The sequence below is a fragment of the Gekko japonicus genome, unplaced genomic scaffold (assembly GCF_001447785.1).
Source record: "Gekko japonicus isolate JY-2015 unplaced genomic scaffold, Gekko_japonicus_V1.1 scaffold172, whole genome shotgun sequence".
In the NCBI taxonomy this organism is placed as follows: domain Eukaryota; kingdom Metazoa; phylum Chordata; class Lepidosauria; order Squamata; family Gekkonidae; genus Gekko; species Gekko japonicus.
Genome location: NW_015162479.1, coordinates 536,421 through 562,269, shown reverse-complemented (window position 1 = coordinate 562,269; position 25,849 = coordinate 536,421). Strand labels below are relative to the sequence as shown.

At 41.0% G+C, this 25,849-nt stretch overlaps 1 protein-coding gene across 1 annotated transcript in view; it reads right to left on the bottom strand.

The window, feature by feature from the left end:
• Positions 1-25,849, bottom strand: part of EDIL3 (EGF-like repeats and discoidin I-like domains 3) — a 344,300-nt gene that overhangs the window by 5,742 nt on the left and 312,709 nt on the right. The window contains exon 11 of the mRNA XM_015405823.1: positions 14,079-14,234. Within this exon, the coding sequence (XP_015261309.1) occupies positions 14,079-14,234 (156 nt within the window). The remainder of the gene's footprint in view (positions 1-14,078; positions 14,235-25,849) is intronic.

Sequence of the window (25,849 nt, the reverse complement as noted above, 5' to 3'; positions counted from 1 at the left end):
CATATTTTTGTCGAGATCCACAAGTTCACATTTGAGTTTTTTTTCAGAACTCTCAGATGTATGCCATCTGGGTCTCGTGATTTATCAGTTTTTAAGTTGTCTATCAGTTTTAGGACCTCCTCTCTCATCACCTCAATCTGACTCAGGTCTTTCAACACTCCTCCTGAAATCATTGGTTCTGGAGTGGTCAAGCACTTCTCATCTTTCACAGTGAATACAGAGGCAAAAAAATGCATTTAGCTTCTCAGCCATTTCTCTATCGTCCTTCAGTACTCCTTTTACCCCTTGGTCATCCAAGGGCCCCACTGCCTCCCTGGCTGGTTTCCTGCTTCTAATGTATTTGAAGAAAGTTTTATTGTTGGTCTTTACGTTTTTTGCTATATGCTCCTCATATTCCCTTTTTGCCTGCCTGACCACAGACTTGCATTTTATTTGCCATATTTTATTTGCATTTCGATATTAGTGGTGGTGGCTAGATTGCCAATAGCTAAAAAGTTGAAGTTCCCCTTTGGTCCCACATTTCATAACCAGCATGTAAATTTATGTGAGCAATTTATTATGGGGAAGATTATGAATAACTCCTTTTTTCTTACTCTCCCTTGGTGTGGGGACCTTTTGATTACAAGGAAACCTGGGAACCAGTCATACAATATCTCACTGACAAGAGAGTAATTCCTTCTCGTCAGCATATTAGTGTAGCATTGAAATGATAAAGGGTAAGAGTATTGCATAAGTTACTGAATTACCTCATTTTAGTTAGGTAGTTTTCTGATGAAACTGTTTTTAATTTAAATGGTATTTTGATGCTTTGATATGTACTTTCTTATTTATTAAAAAAGAGTGAGAGAATTTGACCGAAGGCACACAAATAAACAAACATACAATTGAAAGGAATTGCATGCATTGCATCCAAGGCTAAGTTTCAGGAACAATCATAAACCAAACCAAACAAGGCACCCCCTGGAGCTCATTCATAGTGATGTTTGTGGTCCAATGAAAACAGAGACCCCTAGTGGGAACAAATACATTTTGACTTTCATTGACGAGTTCTCCAAATACACAGCTACCTACTTGATAAGGGAGAAGAGCAAAGTATTTGAAAAGCTCAAGGCATATGATGCAATAGTCAGCAATAGGTTCCAGAGGAAAACTCTGACAACAGAGGAGAATACGTGGGACATGACATAAAAATGTATATAAATGAACAAGGCATTGAACATCAGCTCACTGTCCCATAAACTCCAGAACAAAATGGCATAGCTGAGAGGAAAAACTGCTCCCTGACAGAAACTTGCAGATGCATGGTACTAGAGTGGATTTACCAGAGAAATACTGGGGAGAAGCCATCAACACAGCCAATTATCTACAAAACAGGCTGCACACAAAAAGTGCCAAAAGCATGCCATATGAACCGTGGTGTGGGAAGAAACCCAGCATGAAACATCTAAGGGTGTTTGGGTCAAAAGCCCCTGCCTGCATCCCCAATGATGCAAGGGGGCATTCACACTGTTGGCACAGAGGCATGGCTGTAAGGCGCAGCTTTCTTTTTGGTCATCTGGAGATATGCGGTTATGAGTGCATAAAAAAAACATGGCTTTTGGAGTTCACACTTTGTTGGTGCGAAATGGATGTGGGATAATCATGCTTTAATTATTTATTTATTTTATTTCATTTATACCCCGCCCTCCCTGCGTGTGGGCTCAGGATTTGCTACCACTTTCAACAGGTATCTTTTAAACTCGGGAGCAAAGTGTTACAAGATGGGTTGAATACGGGTGGGGAACGCCTGACAGATGTGCCTGTGTGAATGGCCACTTTAATCTGGTTGTAGAACGTTTCTGAAATGTGCCTATATCGGGGCAAACTGCCAGTTTGAACTCAGCCTTAGTGTGTGTGTTTCTTTGATTTTCCTCCATGCTTTCTTGTATTTTAACCTGATTTTATTATTTATTTAGAAAATATATGCTGCCTCTCCAGAGAGCTGCTCAAACCAGTTTACAACAAAGACAATAAAGCAAAGTCATTAAAACATAATAATTAAAAACAAAGGCAATATAACACAACCATTAATAAAAACAGAGTAACGGACTGCTTTTCTTGGGTCCCTGTCTCTGACCCAACATGCACTTCTCTGACTGCTTCTAATCCCCAATAGCCTGTGTCGTTTCCAGGTACTGTTTTTGGATTACTGGCCTCCTAGGTGCTTGGGAATCTCCCCTGAAGAATCTCCACTTTGGTCCTACCTGGACAAGCAACTATAAACCTCTGTTTACCCAGCTGCCTCCAGCTTCTTATGTGTGGGCATTGTAATATTTAGGGAAAGTGGGCTGTAGGTATTCTAATAAAAACATAAATGGTACAAAGTAATGGATGTTGGCTCAGGGCCCATCTGCCTGAATAGTTTAATTCTGACATACTCTGCAGAGTACAAGAACTGTTTCTCACACAACCTTTCTATGAATAAGAACATAACATTGTATTTAATGTTCAATGATACAGCTTGAACAACAGAGCAAATCTTTGTGATGGGCAGTGTAATGAGTGGATTGTCCTGATATGCACATGCATTTGTGTAGTCTATCTTGCTCGTTTAAAGATCTAGAATAGCTAGGATTCTTTAAAAATAATAGTTGATTTTATGGCTAGATTATATGCAGTCTTTTTAATCCCTTGGCATATGATTTTTGAAACGTACAGGTTATCTTTAATTCTTGTTTAAGATAAGGAAACTACATGTAGGTGTTCACGTGTCTTTCTAATTGTTGAATAGCTTGTCCTGATGAAGATTATTGAGATGCATGGGGCATCATCCATTGATTCTCTATGTACCTTATTGGCTTTGTTTAGGGCCTCCTCTCCACACCTTTTTAATTAGATATTTAATCGATCCTTTTTCATCAAAGCTACTCACATGTATGTTCACTTCACAGTCAGCTCAGCAGAAATCTGTGTATTTAAAATGTAATGGACATAAATTGCTGCTGCCATTTAGAACTCTTCTGCAGCAGCTTATAAGAACATACAAATATAAGAAGAGTCCTGCTGGATAAGACCAGTGGTACATCTAGTCCACCATCCTGTCTCACACAGTGGCCAACCAATTACTCTGGAGGGCCAACAAAAAGGCATAGAGGCTGAGGCCTTCCTGATGTTTCCTCCTGGCATTGATATCCAGAGGTTTGCTGCCTCTGAACATGGAGGCTCCCCTCAGTCACTATGGAAAGTAGCCATTTATAGACCTATCCTCCATGAATCTGACTAACCCCCTTTTAAAGCTGTCTATGCCTGTGGCCATCACTACATCCTCTGGTAGTGAATTCCACATTTTAATCACTCACTGTGTAAAGAAGTCTTTCCTTTTGTTCATCCTGAATCTACTGCCCATCAGCTTCATTGGATACCTTGAGTTCTAATATTTTTTGGAGAGAGAGAAAAAATTGTCTTTGTCAGCTCTCTCTAGCCTGTGCATAATTGTATAGACCTCTGTCATGTACCTCCATTTCATCTCTTTTCTAAACTGAAAAGTCTTTCAGCCTTTCCTTATAAGGAAGGCGCTCCAACCTCCTAATAATCTTGGTTGCCCTCTTTTGTACTTTTGCCAGCTCTGCAATGTTTTTGGAGCTATGGTGATCAGAACTGCACAGAGTATTCCAAATGAGGCTATACCATATATCTATAGTATTGGTCATTTTATTTTCAATCCTTTTCCTAATAATCCCCAACACAGAATTAGCCTTTTTCACCACTGCAGCACCATGGGTTGACACATTCATTTCTGACACACCTATTTACTATGACTCCAAAGTCCTTTTCAGACCCCATTAGCCTATACACAAAGTTGGGATTTTTTGTTCCATTGTGTATTACCTTGCACTTGCCGACACTGAACTTCATTTGCCATGCCACATTGTTGCCTGCTCACACTATTTGTGGAGATCCTCCTAGTGCTCTTCACTAATCATTACAACTAGCCAGAGTTCTTTTAAAATATCCTAACCCAACCAAAGTGCTAGTGATTCCTTCTGAATAATGAAAAAAATAAGGAGTCCTGTGGCATCTTAAAGACAAACAGATATACTAAGGCCCAATAAATCTATTAATCTGTAAGGTGCCACAAGACCCCCTTTCCCCTTTCTTCATCTTTTTTAGTATAAACATATAAAGTACATTCAGCTACTATGAATAGAACATTACCATCTTACAAAGTCTTAGCAACTATACTGTGTTTCCAAGTCTGAGGGTTTTTTGAACAAAAGCCATGGGAAGTAATTAAGAGGTGTTTTCTGCAGTTTTTAGCAACGTTTCCAGTGGTGCTAAGAATGTTATTTTTTCCGCCTCCGGACAAGAAATGTGAGCCACAAGGAAATGCGTGAAATAAATATTTAAATAGATAAATTAGAGATTCTTGCAAATATAACATGGTTAGTATACCCAAGATGAATAAATTCTTTTCCCAATACAAGTTCATTCAGAGTAGGTTTTCTGCTTCTCTAAAAATTCAACAACTGGCAACTGGCCCCCAGTCTCTTCTTCTTCGAGGATCAATACTTGACCTTATGCTCAGCTAGAAGGACAATTAGCCTGTTTTGCTGTACAGCGATTTATCTAGGTAATATAATCATTCCAGAGATGTTAAATTCTCTTCTGAAAGTACTTTAAAAAGAAGTAAAATTATGCTCCACTGTTCCTCCAAACAGTGCAAAAGAGCTTCAATATGGTTCCTAGATGCTTTGCCATCCATTCAATGCACCAGTCTAGACCTGCACATTTGACTTGCAGGAGTGCCTTATGTTCTTTCAATATGTATGAAGCTATTCATTGTAGAAATATAAAAACTACATAAAACTGTTATAAAACAGGGTTCCCATAAGTTATTCTTGCTTTACAGCTCATTCCGGAGAGGTAAGGAATACTATGCAAGCAACCCTTCATCAGGATATGTCTTTGCATGAAAATTTTGATAGCTCAGGGGCATAAACTTGCCATCTTCACTGCCTTACTAGTGGTCCTCTCTAGCCCCCACAACAATTTGTGCATGGGGAAACAAATCTGCCACTCCACAAGTGAGTTTCCATGTAGATCAAAGCACTGGATATGCACTTGTTTCCTGAACCTAGTAAGATTCCCATGAGTGGTAACACATCTGTTCTGCACATGCAGCACATCTGTGTATGAAACACGGCTATCACATGTGGGAAAAGATCTATAGAGCATGACATATATTTGTAATATGACATGGCAATTCCTTTCATCTGACCCTGCATATTATTATTTTTAAATCAAAGATGAAGAGAGATGATTTTTGCCCCATAAATCTGGTATAAATTATTCAAGCACTGAATATACAGTGATCTACTGACCTCTAGTTGAGGAAAGAAAGATCACCATTAAATAGAGATATTTTTTCTGAAATATATTTTTCTAACTCCATGTTCAGAGACAGCGTTCAGATATGGCTCCCTTTCCAGCCAATTAAAATGAACAAGAGAAGCAGCACTTCTTTAAAAACATATCTTTTGTAGGGTCCCTGGGTTGTATCCTTAGAGGAACTCAGTGTCAATTTAAACTCAGAAAACTGGTGGTTAAAGTAGCAAAAGCCAGACAGGAACAGTAGGAGTTATTTTTTTCATAACCTCTCCATTTAAAAGTATGTGACAAAAAGTGAACCAAAACAGTCTTTTCAGTTTCATCTTTGGCTTCCATTATGATTGAAAAGCATTTCCATTTCTTTAGTCTGCTTCTGATTGTCCCCTCAGTTACTTCAGATGAAAAGCAGATAAATGATTTTTGTATTATCTGCTTAGACATTTGATGACAAATTCTCTCTCATTGAACATGCACATTTACAGAACAATCCTGGGTAGAACAAAGTTTGAGTCCAGAGGTACAGTCTTGTGATTCTTGATGTCAGATTTGTGTCCATCTATTCTTGGGCGTAGGGTTTGACCTGTTCACCCTATGTAGAGAACCGAAGGGCAATGTAGGCATTTAATGGCATATACAACGTTAGAAGATGAGCATGTGAATAAGACTGAGATGGTGTAGCTGATGTTATTAGGTCCGGTGATTGTGTTGTCTGGGTGTATGTGGCAGCAAAGCTGGCACTAGGGTTTAATGCAAACTCTGGTACCAGTGTCCATGTTCAAATTAGACGTTGCATTATTGTGATTGAGGAGGTGTTTGAGATTGTTTGAGATTGGGCTGTGCACAAGAAAAGGTTTGCTCCCAGTACTTCTGAAAGAGAACTATCATGCTCTAGTAGAGGTTGTAAGTCACTGATGATGGGGAATTTCACATTACCCTTTAAAAACCATTATTGTACCGTCTTGGAATAAACTGGTATAGGGATGGCCATTTCACGCAGCCTTTCCCCTACCGGTAAGGAGCTGTCTCTGAAGCAGTTTGTCCTTTCAGACTGCGCCACTTTGTTTTCCCACCTTTTTTCACCTGCAGGGGAGATATGTCTTTTTTTTAATGTTCTTTTAAGAGCACTATGGCGCTGTAACACAACCCCAAAACAGTGCAATAGCGACCCCATTGGGATGCCTGGACCACTGAGATACATGAGGTCACTACATCTGCCACCTGGAAACAAGTGGAAGTTCAGGCACGCACACACACACACTTCAGGCAGCCTGGAATTTAAAAATCTCTTCCTTTAACTTTTCTCCTTTAGGCACCTTAAATCAAACTGCTTCCCCCCACCCCTCACAGTATTTAGGGACAGGACAACAGGCTTCCTTTTTGTTCCCCTCTTTCCCAGCCTCCATTTTACAAGTAGCTATCTTGCCCAAAGAGAATTTCAGGAACTCAAAACCTGTGGCAGGATTTTAAAAAAACACCTCCCGCTTTTCCAAGCCACACTAGCTCCTTCCAGCCTTGCAAACAGCATCCTCCTCTTGATGGCCAGCATATAGGGATGCCATGCCTCCAGGTGGGACCTGGGGATCCCCTGCACTTACAGTCAGTGTTCCCTCTAAGCTGAGTTAGTGTGAGTTAGCTCACAGTTTTTTAGCCTCCTTTTCACAGATTTTTGTCTTAGCTCAGGAAGGATGGCTCCAGAGCAAACTAATTGATGCAGCAGCCAAATCACTCGCTCACAACTTTAATGCCAGTAACTCACAGAGTGGAATTTTTGTTCACAGGACTGCACAGCTTAGAGGGAGCATTGCAGAGTTACAGCTTATTTCCTGCCTACAGATATCAGTTCCCAGGCATAAAGTGAATGCTGTGGACTCCACGGCATTGTACTCCATTGAAATCACTGTTCTCCCCAGATGTAGAGATCTCATGTATCTCAGTAGTCCAGGCATCCCAATGGGTTGCTATTGCGCTGTTTTGGGGTTGTGTTACAGTGCCATAGCGCTCTCAAAAGAACGTTAAAAAAAAGATGTAGATCACCCACACGGGTGAAAAAGGGCACAAAACCCTCGTCATCAGGGGAGCACTAGGGAGCATTTTACACAGCACCCCATAGTGCTTCAGGAGCAGTTGAAGGAATTGAAGACCACTTGGAAGCAGTTTGCAATTAAAACGGCTCAGGAACGCTTCCCGAATGGGACAGAAGCGTTTCTGTCTGAAAGGGGAAATGTATTCCGTCAGGGAACTGTTACTAAAATGGTTCTGTCTGAAATGACAGACAGAAACCGTTAGTGAACAGTTCCTGAAACAGAACATATCGGCTGTCTGAAATTCCCCGATGTGTTAAACTGTTTTGAGTTGAAAGCCATATGTGACCACTAGTGGTGTCCTGTTATTGTCTCTTTTGGGCCTGTCTTGCAACAGGTTTTCTCTGGGTACTATTCTGGCTTTGTTAATCTGTTTCCTGACTTTATCTGGTGGATACCTTAGTCCCAAAAACATTCACTGTAGATCCCTCAGGTGAAAAACTCTGTCTGTAGGATTGGGCTGTAGCACAGAGCCAGGCTATATACAATGGATTGTTTGGTATGTTTAGAATGGTAGCTGGAGGCATGTAGATATGTTTCTCAGTCAGTAGGTTTCCAGTATAAGGTGGTGTCTATGGGTCCATTGTGTATTTTTACATTAGTGTCCAGAATTATTATTTTTTGCATCGATTGATTCATTATCAGGTTGATGGTGGGGTGAAAGTTGTTGAATGACTGCGTCCAAACAAATGGTGACCATATAAACTTAGCTGGTTATTCCTGTTTGGTCTTTGAATCTGTTAAAACATCTCCATTATGTTGCATGATAATTTGCTGTTCACTGTCTGCCTATGTTCAATGTATATGAGGAAGTGTGGGTGCACATGAAAGCTCATACCTTGAATAAAACTTCGTTGGTTTCAAAGTTGCTGCGGGACTCAAACTTTGTTCTACTGCTTCAGACCAACACGGCTGCCCACCTGGATCCTGGGCAGAGTTACTTTAGGCTAAACCCACTGATTTTAGTGGACTTAGGATGGAGTAACTCTGCACAGGATTGTCCTGCAAGCCACACAAACAGAAAATCCTGAAAATTTGGCTTAGTACCTTAAGAGACATTAATTACAGTGGAAAAGTTGGACTTTCCCCCTTAACAACATCTAATTTATTTATTAGAGATATTCTAATACCTACAGAAATATAACACTGGCGATCTACAGATTTTTTTTGTTTTTGATTTTGTTTTTAATTGAACAGCATGCTTCAACTGATGAACTGGAATTTCCATTAAGATCAGAGATAAAGTTTGCAAACTTTGCACAGAGATTATTTTTCATTATATTCCAGGACTTAATACAATCCATTTAACCATTGATTGCCAGTTAATTTAAAGTCTAGATTCCTGATTTCAGGCTTTAAAGCTTTGAACATTCTGGGGCCCAGGATAACTTAAGATGTGCCTGCTCCCACACAAATAATACTAAATTATTCAAGATAGTACCCAAGTGACTGTGAAGAACCTTTGAAATGCTGGTGCAGGAGGTTGCAGGACTCATGTGGACAAAAGCCATATAAGTAGGGGAGGAGGCGGCAAGTGAGGAGGGAGGACTTGGAGAAATTGGCCTTCTCTTCCATCAGCAGAAACCCCATTGTCATAGTAGAAGTACCAGCCTGTTTCCACTTCTTTAGTGCAGCTCACTAGGGAAAGGAGTTTGTAAACTGCTCTGAGACTCCAAGTGAACGGCAGGGTATAAATCCAATCTCTTCTTCTTCTCACTACAAGGGCTCTTATGTTGTTATGCCCAATGAGTGAGTGGGAGCTGGGTGCTGGGTAACATATGTATGAAATGATACTTTTGTTGGTGCTATGGCTGTCCATTATCAATTCACCATCTTTTTAAACATACTTCAAATATCAATTTTTTATTTCACAAAGCCAAAATGATCATAGGGCGCTCTGTTCAAGATCAATTTCACACATGTCTTCATTAAGCTCATGCCAATATTACACATTCACAGGATTATAATTAACTGTTGGATCAGATCTCCTCACAGCTACAAGCTGGCAATAAGAGCAGTCCTAAACAAGTCTAAGAATCCTGCTCAAATGTACTCAGTGGGGGTTACTCTCAGGAAAGCACCCTCAGGATATTACTGTAATTTTGTTTTTGGACTCTAGAACTTTTGCTTGTTACTGTAGAACATCCGCTTGAATGCACTGGCTCCCCTGTTAAATGCGTTTGTGTTCAGCATGACAATGAAGATGTATCTATTGTAGTGCTAAATAGTATGCTCTAAAGCTGTGATTTTCATTGTTCCCCAAGGTCTACTGATACTGCAATCAACCATTCAGTTGAGAAAGAAAGGAAAATTAACATCAGTGCCTGAGAAAACACTGTAAGATGACATTAATAAACAGTACTGTTGAACAAACTTATATTTATGTTTAAAGGCGACTATGCTTACTCAGAGCTAAAATGAATGCATATTCATGCCAGCTTATATACTCCTACATGTAGAGCACTAGGTGGGGGTTTAGACACACAGAAAAGTGATCAGATTAGTGATTCACTGCATGAGGAAAGCTCTCTGTGCATTCCTGAGGCTAATATCTCATGTCCTGAGGCCATGTGATTTGGCTCTCACTTTTATAACATATTCCAAAAATTAAACCATGACAGGCAAGTATGATGCCACCACTGGCACTGAACAGTAGGAGGTGGACTGTCATGTTCAATTTCTCACTCAGGAAGCCTTGGGCAAGTCTAACCTACTCTATAGGGGGGTTGGGTAAAGAAAACACTGCTATGAACTCTTTAGAGAAAGTGTAGGGTACACATCCATTATTTGGATCATGTGAGGAGTAAGGAATCAGTTGCATTCCAGTCCTGGGCATGTATTTGCAGAACTGATCATATGCAAACATAATAGCTATAAGCAATATTCCTTTTTACAGCATTGAAAGGAAGACAAAAATTGTTTTTGAGTGCTACACAAAATCACTGCAGGTTGTAAAGTATTTGAAGGTCAGCCAACTCTGCTACATAGTTTGCTCCAGCTGAGAGCTGTTTGGGAAGAATGGCTACCTGGCTGTGATGCTATTGCTGTCTTAAGTATGAGGTGGTATCCATCATTAGAGGAGACGGAAGAAGGATTGCTTCCTCTTTGGATATATATTTCATATGGTTAGCCTGGTTGCTCTTTAGTTAATACAGTTGTTGTAGCTTTCAGTGGCTAGGGCCCACAATCAGGTACCTGAAGCAAAACTTCAGTCAACATTCTTATTTAAGTAAAAAATAAACAAGGCAAATGACCTTGGCAAATGACAGGTAATAACACAAATCCCCCTGATTATGTTACTTTTGTATCTATAGCGGGTGAGACATGAGTAATCACTGTTTTAGCTCTCCTTAGTACAATTAAATGTAATGATAAATGTAAATGCAACAGTTGCATGCTGAAGTTTCCCATTTGGATGAACGGTTAAACAGCAGGTTGTAGGACTAACTGGAAAACTGAACAATCTTGAAGTAGGTTCACAAATCCACCTCTCCCCGTTTCTCCCCATTGATTTTTATTGGATATATAAGTAAAAATAACAAGCACAACAGAGTCATTGAAATCTGTTATTGACTCATGTTGATAGGGAAAGGGAAACCTAATTATGGAAACAGAAGTGTGATAAATCTGCCTGCAGTCAGTTCTCTCATACCCACCTATACCTTGGAGTTTACATAGTCATTCTGATAATCTTGGCAGTGCTGATTATCTCCATGTTTCAATGATGATAATTTTAGATGCTGTGAGAAGATTTGCCAGAAAGTTATTGTGTTCGACTTGACAGTGTCCTTCAGATACCTCAGAATTACAACAATAAGGTAACTGATATAGCCCAAAGTAACATGACCAGACTTTCTTCTTAGCAGAGTATATCTCCATTGGGGACATGCAGAAGTTTATTTACTAATTAAAATCCAACCCAAACAACACTGTTTTCTAAATACAGTAAACACTTGGTAGCCAAACAGTATTATTTCTGACATTTGGGAACAAACGAAAACTAATACGGCACTTATACTTGTGCGTCATTGTTTGGATTCATTATATCAAGCAACAGGAATCCAAAGGGGCATCAAGGAGAGCAACTGGCACAACCAATATGTACTTGATAGGGATGCCATCCATCCATGATAGTTATTCCACCTCCTTGCCAAACAGTATTATCCTGAGAAGCATATGCATAGTGCTTGTAGGTTCTCCCAAACAATGCTCCATCTCTCTAGCTTTGGGACAGTTTATTAATTTTATGAGTCTTGTTAGCACAAGCCATTTAGTTTTATGGGACTGTGTCTACAATGTCCTAGGCAGGGATGAATTAATGTGCATGTATAAACCGTAAGACAAGGTGGGCTGGGGGAGGGACAGAGGCTGCCTCACGTTATATTCTGAATCTTCAGTGACAGGAAGCCCATGCAGCAGGAGAAAGAGGCTAAGATTTTGCTAGGGAATGGGAATAGAGGTTTTGGCTGCAGTAACACGAGCAGTTCGCACCAATATCATTGTGGTACCTTTGTGGATTTAAAAAGCATGATCAGACAGCAACATCTGCCTTCTGTGCGCCAGTCTTCGACACCCTGTTCTGCCCCACTTTGGAAGTGGAGTAATCTGGCACCGGGGAAAGTCTGGTATTACAGGTATCAGCCCTTTCACCTTGCATTTCCAGATGTCTGAACTCCCCTGGTGTAAGCTCAACCTGAGTTGGGAAGTCTGATCACTCCATTCTGCTTTCACTCCTTGGTGGGGGGTTTTAGTCAGTTAGCGATGTGTGCATAACTGCATCTTCGAGCATACCAGCAAGCTTTCAGCTGTCCTCTGAGGCAAGAAGGGCAGGAGGGAAGGGCAGGTTGAGAAGCCTCCTTTGTCTTTTTTCATGCTGGTTCCTCTGCCTACAGCTTTGCAGCAGGGTAGGGAAGAGGTTAATTGAACAGATGGTTTTTTTTTCAGAGGGGGAGGCAGCCTCCTCCAGTTGTCAAAATGGAGCGGTGCTTTGAATAATCAGTTATGCACACGTGTAAAAGACAAGTTTTTTTTAAAAAAAGCCACTCAACCACCCACCCCATGGTTGCCCTGCAGCAATAATCTGAATGGTCAACCATGGGGTGAGCGTGCAGTGAGGCTGCTTCAGGATGTGCTGTCTGGTCACCCCTTCCCATGACTATTTTAAACTGCCACAAATAGAGGCGCCGCCAGATTGCACCACACCTACAGTGTGACCACAACCTTTGCCTCCTACCTAGAAAGAGTTCGCTAGCTTGGCTGACCACCTGCTTTGCAGACTTGTGGTTGGGGAGAACAGTAACAGTTTCTCACACACATATTAATAAAAATACAAGCGAAATTAGTGAAAACAGAGCATTTAAACACTTTTATTTATTTTTATCCCCGTTTTTCTCCCTAGTGGGGACCAAAGAAGCTTGCAAGATACAAAAATACAGTTTAAATAAACAAACAGGGAGGGAAACCCTTCAAACAAGCTGAAGTCAAAGGCAACAAGCTATGGACTGAAAGCCAAGACTCCTTTGTCTCTTGCCCTTTGGATCAAATTTCTGACCATACCAGGTTTAAATACCTCTAACAGGAATGGAAACAGAAATTCAACCAAGAGTTTAATCAGCTGGCAGACATGTACCCAAAACTTCTTTTTGAAAAATCAGTCTCCTCTTCATGGAAACAGTATTCTGTATCCTACCACTCTGCTAAGCAAAATCTGAAGCCTTCTTCCAATGTAAGGATCTTTCCTCCAGTGGAGAAGCCATTGAAGTTACCAGATAGCCAGTGCACTCTGCATTAGCTCCATTTGCTGCTGCTAATGTCATCACAAACCTAAGTAGCATTGGTTTACGAGAATGTCACTGTTTCCAACAACAGCCGATGGATCTTTTTAAAAAAACTAATCCACCTATTCCAAAAATTTCCTGCTAACGAGGCCACTGGAGAATGCCACCAAAACCATGAGGGGAAGGAGGGGAAGACCTGCACCCATGCTGCTTGCATCTGTGTGCATGTATACGGTAATTCATAGTTCTGATCCCTTTTGAGGGTACGTTTTATATTTTTTATAAGTCCCCCCCCCAAAAAAAAAAGTGTTTCCAAGTCAGCCCTTCTTATCAATATCAGGTGGGGTGTTTGGCACAGTAAATGAGGGTCACCCTTATTTTGGCTATCATCTAGAAGGACAGATGGATTTTGTGTTATTTAATCCAGCCTAGAAGTGCATGAGAAACTGTAAACTTCATAGATTTTTATATCATATTTTAACAGTTATATTTTATGTGGATTTTTATGTATTGCTCTGATTTATTTTTATCTGCTATGTATAAAATTGAATGTTAAAAATGAAAAGAGCATTTTTCTATTAAACATATTTGATAGTATATAAGTATATCCTATGTTTAATGGCTTTAAATTCAACACTGTATATTTATGTGCCTAACACTATGGTGAATGTCAGTGTATTATGACATGTTTTTCCTTTCCATTCACCTTGACTTTTAGCGGCAGAACCTTAGGCATGAACATCTTATAAAGCAGACGGCATACATTAACCTGCAGGCTACCAACTCTGATATTACCAGTGATGTAGCTTCCGATAAAAATGTATTTCAAATATCAATTGCCTCATTACCTTACCTTATCCTTTTTTTGCTTTTCATCCTGATATATGGTCCAATGCTCACCATCATTGCTATAGGCAAGTTTATAGGAGCCCACGAACTGTACATGACCAAAATCTTTCGCTCCTTGGGTAATAATGCCAGTGACTTTTGTAGGAACAAGGAGGTCAATCTATAAAAGACAAATAAACAATGTACAGTTAAAATCTTTATACTCTTAAGTTGCCTTCTTGAACAAGTCAAAGAAAAGGCAAAACTGAAAACAGTAAGAGAAAAACATTAGAATCTTGATAGTTTGGGCACACGGTTATTTTAAATCAATCAAATTAGTTTTCCAGCATTAATAAACTTAATTTTCAATACAACCAGATATGTGGATACTTACATGCAGAGACTAGAGCCATGAACAGATATTTCTTCAAACCTGAAAAATCTCCAGATTTGCAGAAAAATCTAAAATAGATTATATCAGGGATTAAAACCACCCAAAATAATAGAAGCATTCCATGTACCTTTAAGAAGCAAATGCTTTCTCAGTGGTTACTGTGGGAGTTCCTAGGCAACCACAACATTTATCAGCCTTCAAGCTTTGGTTTCTGTCAGCAAAAGGTGGTGGGATAATGCCATACAGTCCACCTTCTAAAACAACTATTTTCTCCAGGAGAAGCTGAATAATTTTTTGGCTTTTGATTAATGTTTTGGCCTTTGTGGGAGGATTCATCCTGGCCATGCCCACAAACAACCATAAGTGAGTTGCTACAATGCCGCCTGACTCACCCAAGCATGGCTGCTGAACAGCAGCCATCCCACAAAAGCCAGTGTGGTATAGTGGTTAGAGTATCAGATTAGAAACTTGGAAGCCTAAATTTAAATCACCACTGTGCCCTGGAATCTCAATGGGTTACCTAGTTACACATTCTCATCTAACTGTGAGGATAAAATGAAGGTGAGGAGAATGATGTAAGTTGCTTTGGGTCCCCTTTGTGGAGACAGGTGTGGTAGAAATGATGAGGGGGGGATGAACTAGTGAATGGAAAGGAGTGGCTAGTGGATGGAAAGGAGAAAAGGAAGCATAAAATGGGGAGGATCTGTGGAGGCTGCCAGGAGGAAATAATGGGCAAGAAAAAAATGAGATGTACCTACAAGTCCTTGAGGGTCTCCTGTTTGACCCTAACACTAACCCTATCTATACCTGAACCATACCATAGAGGATATGCTTAACAGAGGTGCAATATAAAGGTAGGGAGTGGGACTGACCAGGGGGTTTCTATACAAACCTGAAGGAAGTCCCAGGGGTGCAGAAAACAAAATAAAATTGGAGGATTTAATATCCTCTCAACAATAAAAACAACACCTGTAGCTTTAAGAATGTCCACTGAACTCTCAGTGGCTGTTGAACAACCACAACAATATGGCCAAGCCTTCCAAGTCTTGGTTTATGTAAAGCAAGGGAAGGGGGTGAGGACTGGACTGAGAGGATGAAACATGCCTGGAAAAAGTCCAGCTTGTCCTCCACTGTCATGTTCCTTGAAAGGAATGACTTGCTGAAGACAGGCACAGGGGTTACTGCCACAAACTTACTACTCATGCAACTTGGCCTGGCCCCAGCACTGGAAGCCACTGCTCAGCTGGGCCTGACCACTACTCAACCTGGCCTGAGCCCAGCCACCACACATCACAGTCAGATTTTTCCCAAGTAGAGGCTGCCAGGGATATAAAAGGAGGATAAACTGAAAGGGCAGATAAAGGTAGGTTGGTTGGTGGGTGGAAAGGGTAGGCTGAGAGGTGGGTGGGTAGGCTGAGAGGCAGCAGCCACTACGTTATGGGGTCTGCCCCATGCTAGTAGCAGGCATTGCACAATTGGGCTGGCCTTGCCTTCCACTGGCAGGGACCACACAACTAGCATCAGCCTAGCACTGGTACCCACAATGCAACTTGGCCAGACTTTTCCAAGGAAGAGGCTACTGGGAGAGGGAAATGGGGGGGACTTGAGGTGGGGGCAAATAAAGATAGGTTGGTTTGGTTGGATAAGGATAAAAATAAGTAAGAAAAGGGAAGAGGCTATGGGGCTGCCAGGAAGAGAGAAAGAGGAATTAATGTGGAGAAGGGGATATGGGGGAACTGAGTTTCCAGCAGGTCACCACTTATCTGAATTATTGGTTATGGCATGCTTTCAAAAAAAAAACACCCAACTAATAAAAACCAAACACCTTGCCTTAACTAAAAAATAAAGAGGACAAAAATAAATTTTGCAATCCCAGATGAAAACCTCCAGAAATCCAAGACTAATTTTCATGCTCCTTTTGTCAGCATTTTTGCCAGACTTTCATGTTTTACAGTACTTATGTTATTCATTCTGACAAGATGTTCAGAAAGAGGATTTTTGTATTCTCATTTTATTATTAGGATCCAATGTTAAGAATCAGAGAATAATTTCCAGTAATGGTGTAGGCTACAAATCTTTCCAAATCAAATTGATATTAACAATTCACCATCAATTACATATTGTAATCTCTGATCAAGCAGTATAGATATGTTACTATTGTCTGTTAATATAGAGTCTTATATTTTAATTAAGAATAAGGCCCGTTGTGGAAATAAATACAATGAGCTCTAGAAAGAAGCTCTGGGCCTTGGGCACTCAGCATCAATTTGCTGTGGCAACCTCAGCAGGGTATAATGAAACAGACTCCATCGTTTTCTCCAGGAGAACTGATCTCTGTCATCTGAAGAGCACTTGTAATTCCGAGTGATTTCTTGCTCTCACCTGGAGATTGGCAACAATGGTTGCCCAGGATGAAATGGCTGGTTTGGAGGGTGGAGTCTACAGCATTGTACCTGAGTCCCACCCTTCTTCAAACCCCACCATCTCCAGGCTCCACCCCTTAAATCTCCAAGAATTTTCCAATTTGAAGTTGGCAAACCTATCTCCTTCCCAGCCAGCCATCAACCCACCTACCTTTATCTGCCCCTCTGACTTCAGCTTTCTATCTCCTCCCCCCTCAGCAGGTTATAATGACACAGAGTTCACCATGTTTTCCAGGGGAACTGATCTCTGCCATTTGGAGAGCAGTTGTAATTCTGAGTAATCTCCAGCCCCCACCTGGAGATTGGTAACAATGGTTGGCAACACTGTTCCTCAGGAGGAACACTACAGTACAGTCTTTCTTTGCAGTGGGGAACAAAGCAGCTTACATCATTCTCCTCTCCCCCTTTTGATCTGCACAACAACCCTGTGAGGTAGGTTAGGCTGAAAGTCTGTGACTGGTCCGAAATCATCCACTCTGCTTCCACAGCAAGAACTCAACCTGGCGCTGGCAACCCTAGTCAGGACTGGCCCTAATGAGTTCCCTACAAAGGCCAAAGTAGGCTTGGAAAGGGCCTCCTGCCCCTGCCTTTTTACTAACAGAGCCAAGCTTGGTTGCCTAGCAATAGCCACTGAGGGGAAAATGAGCTCCACAGCAGGAGGAGGAGATAATGGTTTGATGGCCAGTGGCTCACCTCAATAGCCAGCCAGCCACGGAGGACCCAAGCAGGAGAAGCGTCTTTGTCAGGAGAGAGAGCCATTTTGGCAGTTTATTCACATAGGGAAGAGTGGCCAAGCTGGTAGTGGGCAGGGGAGAAAAGCAAACCCAGCCCCCAGCCAATGGCATGTGTGTACTCGAGTGGCAGTTGATTGGCCAATGGCTGATGGAGCACACAGCACAGCCAATGAGAGAGCTGGAAAGTGATAAAGTATATAACAAAAAAACAAAGCAAATATTTTTGTCTTCTCATGGAGTCTTGTTCTCCATAGCTGGCAACAGACACTCCATGTGCTAGTTGTATCATCCTGGGACTAATGAACTGAGTCCTTGGCTGAATTACATGTGTGTATGTGTGGGGGAAATGTGTGTGTGTGTACATAGGATTTTCACATTCGACTTCATGGAAAGCCTATCAATATGCCCCAACTACAGATGCTGATGAGGAAAACATTGAAAGCTTTTATGCAAGTGTCCATTAAGAAATTGATCACACATCTAAACAAGATGTGCTGATAATCAACAGTGACTAGAATGCAAAACTAAGAAAATGAAGCAGAATCAAATATTGTTGGAAGATTTGGGCTAGGAACATGAAATGAAGCAGAAGAGATACTCATAGAATCTTGTGAAGACAATAATTTGTTCATTGCAAGCACATAGTTCAGCCAACCAAACAGATGATTGTATATATGAAAATCACCAGACAGCCAATATAGAAATCAAATAGATTATATCATTGAAAGCAGAAGATGGCGAAGCTCTGTTCTGTTTGCTTAAACAAGACCAGGAGATGATTGTGGTACAGATCATGAATTGTTAATATCAAAAATTAGAATAAAGATGAAGAAAAACACCAAAACAGTCCTAATGCCAAAATACAATCTAAGCAACATTCCTGAAGAATTTAAAAAAATATGTAAACAACAGGTTTACATTACTAAGTTCAAGTGAATGTGAACGAGAAGAACTATGGGTTGAAACCAGAGATACTATAAAGGAAGAATGTGGAAAGACTATCCATGTAGTCAAAAGAAATGATGAAAAGCCTTGATGGATAACTTATGAAACTCTTAAAATTGCTAAAGATAGACAAGAAGCAAAGGTAACAGGTGACAGAAACAGAATTAAAAGCCTAAAGGCAGTATTCTAGCAACTCACACATAAAGACTAAGAAAACTATTATAATCACCAGTGTAAAGAAATGGAAAAGAACAACAAAAAGGAAGAACAATAGATCTGTTCCGCAAGATCCAATAAATCAAAGGGAAATTTAAGTCATGGTTATGCATGCTGAAAGATTAACATGGAAGTACATTAACTGAACAGGACAAAATAAAGAAATGATGGGAACAATACACTAAAGAACTGTACAAAAGACAAAAGGGTGACGGCTTCCTTCCAAGAAGCATCTTTGAAGAAGAACCTACAGTTTTTGAAAGTGAAGGGAAAGCTGCACTGATAGCAATTGGGAAAAAGAAATCACCAGGTGTAGATGGAATATCAATAGAACTATTCCAAGCCACAGAAACTGAGTTCATCAAAGATTTTAACAAGATTGTGCCAACAAATATGGAAAACAAAACAATGGCCCTAAGACTGGAAGTGCTCAAACTACAGTCCAGTTCTGAAAAAACGAGACATCAAAGACTGTAGCCACTATTGAACCATTGTATTAATTTTTCACACAAGTAAAGTGATACTCAAAATCTTACAACAAAGACTGTTACCAAATAAGGAACAAGAAATGACAGATGTTCAAGCTGGATTCAGAAAAGGAAGAGGCACTAGAGATCATATTGCAAATTTATGTTGGTTATTGGAACAAAAAAAAGAGAATTTCTGAATAAAATCAGCTTGTGTTTCATAGATTACAATAAAGCTTTTGACTGTGTGGATCTGAATAGCTATGATTGGCTTTAAAGGAATTTGATTGTTTTGATGCACGATCTATACTCTGGACAAGAGGCCACTGTTAGGACAGAATATGGAGAAACAGAATGGTTTCCTGAAGATGCTGCTCTGTGAAAAAATACTGCTTCTCCTGCTTTACATGAATAACATCCATTCTCCACTGATATAGATTTTAAAAAATTTTCCATAACAAGAAATTGGCCAGATAAAGTCATAGGCTGTATTTTAGTATCAGAAATTGATGTAGAAAGTCCAGGAATTAAGCAGAAGGAGGTATAATCTTATGAGGACTGAAGAATCTACAATTGTAAACAGTCCATCTCTCTACAAAATATTTTTGGAAGTAAATTTGAAGGTTTCTTGTTTGTATTAAACCTACCTATATCAAGATATCCTCATTTGTAAAATTAAGAGTATGAAAAAAATATTAATCACAGCAAACATTGATTTTTGAGCCTCTATATAATCAACCCACATAGATTAGCTAGGCATAGAAAGACCAACATTTAGATTTAAAAAAATTTCAAAGATACCCCCAAGCTTGACCTTCTCTCTGTTGTAAGAGAATTTTAATAGTAAAAGGTTTGGATCAGAGAACTGAACCCTTTATATACAGAAATCATATACCTATTTCTGTCCTTTCAGTTAGCAAACAGCTTTCAGCCCACAGGGCAAGACTCCCAAAATGCAATTCCTGTCTCTTTGTTTTATAAGGCATTTCTTTCTGTATACAGAAGAGAACTCACATTCTTTTCCCATAGTTTTTACACCCCCACTTAGGTTTCAGCAGACAGCATCATGTGTCTTATCTCAGGGTGCGGTCACACGGTCCTTTTGATCGGGGTTTGCTGCTGTTCCCTCCCGCATTTAAGTTTGCTGATCAGACAGGCGAATCCGCCTCCCACACTGAAGCGGGCTCACTCCCACAATGCTCTGGGGTTTCCCTGCCCCCGGGAAACTCAAGTATTTTCCTGGCACTTGCGCTTTGAATGCGCGATTTCGCCCATCTGAACAGCCATCCTTGCAATGATTGCAATTAGGGCCGTCTAAAAGCTCTTTGGTTTTTGTTTTTTTTTTTAAAAAAAACGTTCCGGTTTGAGTGCTTGGGCAAACATGCGCTTAATAAATCCATTATTAAACATTATTTCAATGTCATTTCTCTGTTTAAAGATAACAGCAGCCACCCGAACCTGCCCCGTGGCTGGCAGGATCGCATGGAGGAACTCAGCGCGGTGGAGGCTCTGCTGCAGCTCCGATGAGCCGAGCTGAGTGCAGCAGCCCTCTCGGCCAGTCTTCCTTTTCCCGCCCCTCCGGGGCTGGTCGGGCAGGCAGCTTGCTGCCTTTAAAGAGAGAAATGAACATAAAATAACGTTTAATAATGGATTTATTAAGCGCATGCTTGCTCAAGTGCTCAAACCGGAAGGGTTTTTTTAAAAAAACAACAGGTAATGCACGGCGATTTTCCTTAGGAGCTGGCAGGAGAGGGGGTGGTGGAAGAGAGGGGCCGGCTGCATCTAATCAGCCCAACCCAAAGAAAAATGTTCCCGATTAAATTAAATTAAAGCGGGAACAAAGCGGAATTACGTTCCTATGTGACCACAGCCTCACACTGCAAACACAAAAAGAACATTCTGATTTCGTGGCTGTCATTTAGAATTGGAAGTGCTATCTTGTGTTATTTGGAAAATAAAATATAAATCCTGGAATGTAACGACCTCTCCTCGTGAGATGGTCCCACGACTTTCAAAAGCACTTGGTCATTAACATTTGTAGCAGCCCGTGCAAAAATCTTTGGTTAATTCTGTATAAATTGGAGTCCTTTTGGGCAGTTCGGCACTGACTTTTGGGAATCAGTGAGATTCTTTTTCTCTCCCGAAGGCCACTGGTCAGTCCAAGAGCTCCTGTGCACATGTGTTGTAGAAGAAATCTTTGGCAGTTTATTTGCTTGCTTATTATCTCTTTAAGAAATAAGACTTGTGTTGTTTAAAATTCCAGCGAAGCACCTAGGTTTAATAAAGTTTAGTTTTGTTTTCTTTAAAACAACCTTGTAATGGTCTTTAACTAACCTTAAAAGGTTTCACTCATTCATTCTGCCTTTGGTGAGGAGGTATCACCTGGCACATATGAACAAGGGTGGTGGTGGTTTACACACGCACATAGAGAGACGTGTAAACACATTCTCCCAACACTCTCACTATTGCCAACCATGTGCCAGACAGCCCCCTTCAAAGTATATGGCTAGCCACAAATGCCTGATAGATGGTTTCATCCTTTAGTGTCCTCAAAACAAGACACTGAGGACTATATCAGCTACACTCTTAAGAAACACAATGGTATTTTATGTACAAGGCCTACATGATCATGTCTCAGAGGGTAGCTGACACCAATCAAAATTCCCTGCCTAAATTTAAATCAATCTCACTGTTATGTCTGGACATGAGCAATCTTGTAAGCAGTGGAGTCAAAGGCAAGGGGATGTAAAAGATGTAGTCTATAACACTATTTCTCACTGGATCCAGGGAACCTGGGGCTCTGTGAAGGTAGTCAAGGGGGGTCCAAGTGTCCTTTAGAAGGACAAAAAGCAAAGCAGCCTCATTCTGTTCTGCCTAATGCAAAAAACAAAGCAAAACCCAACCCTCTCAGTTTTCCAGGAATGGGACAGGGACTCTATCTCAGTTGAAGGGGAAAAAATGTGCACTTCCCTTTTTAACAAGGTGCACCATCTGCAGTCATCTGGCTTTTGGGTTATTAGCCAGAAGATGCCCTGATACATTGCCAGAATCAACAGCTCAGTCCTTGGAACTCAAAGTTGCTGAGTGGCACCAAGGAGGTACAGTTCTAATACAAGCATTATAGATATTTTAATTATTATTATTTACTTAAGTATTTGCTATAGTTGTAGTTGGCCTTGTTGAGACTCAAAGCAGATTACAGATAAAAGACAATACAGTAAAGACAGTATAATACACACCATCAACAATGCAATAAAACTGGTTTATACAAATTAAAGAACAATGCATTGCATAAACTGGATTTCACAGTTAGAGGATGCTGAACTATAGACAGTATAATCCATCCTGAAAGCAATGCGGTATAAAAGATAAAGAAAAGAAGGCTGCCTACCCCCTGGAATTACAGCTCAGCTCCAGACTAAAGAGATCAGTTCCTCTGGAGAAAATGGATGTTTTGAAGGGTGGATTTAATGGCATTGCATCCTACTGAGGTCCCTGTCCTCTCCAGGTTCCACTCCCAAATCTCCAGGAGTTTTCCAACCTTAATCTGTTAACCCTATGCCCCCATCCCCCACCAGTGGACGGGGGGGAGCTGGCAAACTTAGCACATACTCCATGCATCTGATAGTTCATGAAAGCTTATGCTGTAATAAATCTGTTGATATTTAGCAAGGAGAATATTTTTCACTTTGCTGCAATAGGCTAATATAGCTACTACCATCTGGAATTTTTTGTGTGTGCCATACATTAGAAGGTAATATAGGGCTGGACTAGATACAAGACAGGTTCCCATGGTTTGGATCCATGAGCATTTTTGCTGATGGAAGTATTTCTGGACATTGGATGTGAGATGAGATGACAGAGAGGTAAGATGGAAGACTCATGCCGTGTGGGCAGAAATCCTTCTATCCACTGAAATGCCCATGTGTTCTCCTGACTTAACATTCCATGGAATTTTCAGCCCATTAGTGCTACAGGAACTGTGACAACATTTACATCAGCCATACAATGAGGTAAGGGTTTCAGAGTGAGCCTTTGCAGTGGGCACCCTTTGCCAGGAATGCAGCTTTGCTTTATCTGAGAAACGTAGTTGAGAAGGTCCTTCCCGTATCTGAATGGAGCTAAAGAACAGCACGGAGAGACTGAACAGGTTACAGAATTACCAGTTGAATCAAGAAATTGGGGTGGTGGTGATGATGCCTTTCTTGGCATTCAGTAAGGCTGTAATAGTATGTGGGTTGCAATTTATATGCCTTTATCCATATTTCTCTCATCAGTAGATTAACATATTTATTAGGCAGCTAAAATGACTAAATAATCTCTGCCTTATTTCTGCATGCTTGATTCCTTGGTAAATAAAATCAGATCCTTTACTGAAGCTACTTCATAATTATTTTTTAATTTTGCTATGTTTGTTTTAGAACTGTACATCAAGTTACTTTATGATAATTTGTATTTTTTATTTTAGTCAAGAGCAAACAATACATCTTTGTTGAGCTGACAATTATCTCTGGAATGTAGCTTCTCTTCCACATCAACAGCTTGGACCTTAAGAACTGTGCATGGCATTTTGCTCATGGGATGCTACTTCTCTGCTTCCTTCTTCCAACTGGATCCTTCCTGCTAGTTCTTAAACCTGCTCTTGAAGGTTGAGGGGGCTTGTAGTAAGGCTTTAAGAAGGTCTGAAGTTTAGAGCATTGTCAGAAATCAGATATCCCCCCCCCTGCTTCTTCTGAGTAGAAGGCACCTGTTCTGCTCACTCTAAAGGCTGTAGTGGATCCAAGGCCACATCAATTAAAAAAACAAGGATGTCAGCTGCTTGGAGAATAATTGGTTATAGCATGCTAACACTTTCGTATTTAATCCCCCCCCCCAAGCAACAGTGCTGTTTGTTAGTTTACATATTAGATAATTTCACAAAGTAACTGGATGTGTTCATGCCAAGGTCAGAACAATGGATCTAGGATGATAAAGCCAGTTTGGTGTAGTGGCTAAGCACGTGGATTCTAATCTGGGAGAATCGGGTTTGATTCCCCACTCCTCCACAGGCAGCTGCTGGTGGGACCTTGGGCTAGCTGTAGTTCTTTGAGAGCTGTTCTCTCAAGATCAGTTCTCAAAAGAGCTCTCTCAGCCCCACCTACCTCACAGGGTGTCTGTTGTGGGGAAGGGAAGGAAAAGGGATTGTAAACCACTCTGAGACTCCATTGGGTAGTGAAGGGCAGGGTATAAATCCAATTATTATTATCATTATCATTATATCTTTTAAACATCTTTAATATTAGTATGATTTCCCTCATCTTGAATTTAATCAAGAAACATGCTGAATATCATGACTGATAATAATCACCCACACTGGCTACCATCCTAAAAAACACTTTCCTGGGATTAAGCCCCATTGACTAACAGGGGACTTCAGAGAACCTGGTTTAGGATTGTTCCTATTGTGACTGAAGATAAGTATGTTTCCCCTTTATATGTGCATACAAATCCTGGAACTTATTTAAGACCCTACAAGTTACCATTTAATTAATTTCAATCTGCTAAAGGAGAACGTATCTCTTTTAGCTGAAAATGCTGAGCTGCATATTTCTCTTACGAATAAAGCTTTCAGATTGTTAAGAAAGGATCTGAGAGCTTACTCATGGTCACATAGGCCCTTACTCCAATTTACTCCAGTCCTCTTTATATAGTTGTTTGCTGCTCATCTGGAAAAAGTTAATCCTACATAAACCATGGTTCTTTGAAGAAGCATTTAAATTTGAAAAATTGCTGGAAAAGTTTGAAAGTAAATATCTTCATTTATGTTAAGATATGAATCATTTTTATTAAATATGAATCAAATAATTATATATATACAAGAAAGGGGACCCGCGATACTCGGGTGGGGGGGAGAAGAGCTCCACACAAAGCAGGAGGAGGAGGAAGCAGCAGCAGCAGCAAGTAAGCCTTCCCCTCCGTCCCTGGACACTGGTGGTGCAGCCTGAGTGGCTGCCAGCCACCGAGCCCACCAGTTGCCCCCCTTCCCCGGTCTCCTCCACCCCCCCTCCACCACCACCCCGGCTCTGGCAGCGAGGCCCGAGCGGCTGCCAGCTGCTGAGTCTGCCGATCTCCTCTCCCTCCCAGCTCTGGCAGTGGTCTCCTCCTCCGCCGTCGCCAATCTCCTCCTCCCACCCGGCTCCGGCAATCTCTTCTGCCGCCGCCACCTGTCTCCTCTTCCCCCCCAGCTCCGGCGATCTCCTCCTCTGCCAGCCCCCCCAATCTCCTCCCCCCCAGCTCCGGTGATCTCCACCACTGCTGTCACCGCCAATGTCCTCTCCCCCCTTGCTCCTGTGGTGAGGCCTGAGTGACTTCCAACTGCCAGCCTGCTGCAGAGTTCCCAGAGCATTTTCTGTGCATGCGCAGGGAACGCTCTTACTTTTGGGGGGATTTAAATATCCCCCCTATATTTTTTCCAAGTTTTCAGATTTTTCTGCACACCTGGGGACTGCCCCAAGTGTGCAGGAAAATCTCCCTGTCCCCCAGGTGCCCCCGTTGTGCGGATTTAGATATCTGCACGAAGGGGGCAACTTGGGAATTAGATATATAGATAAAGATCACGCTGATCAGAAAACCTAACC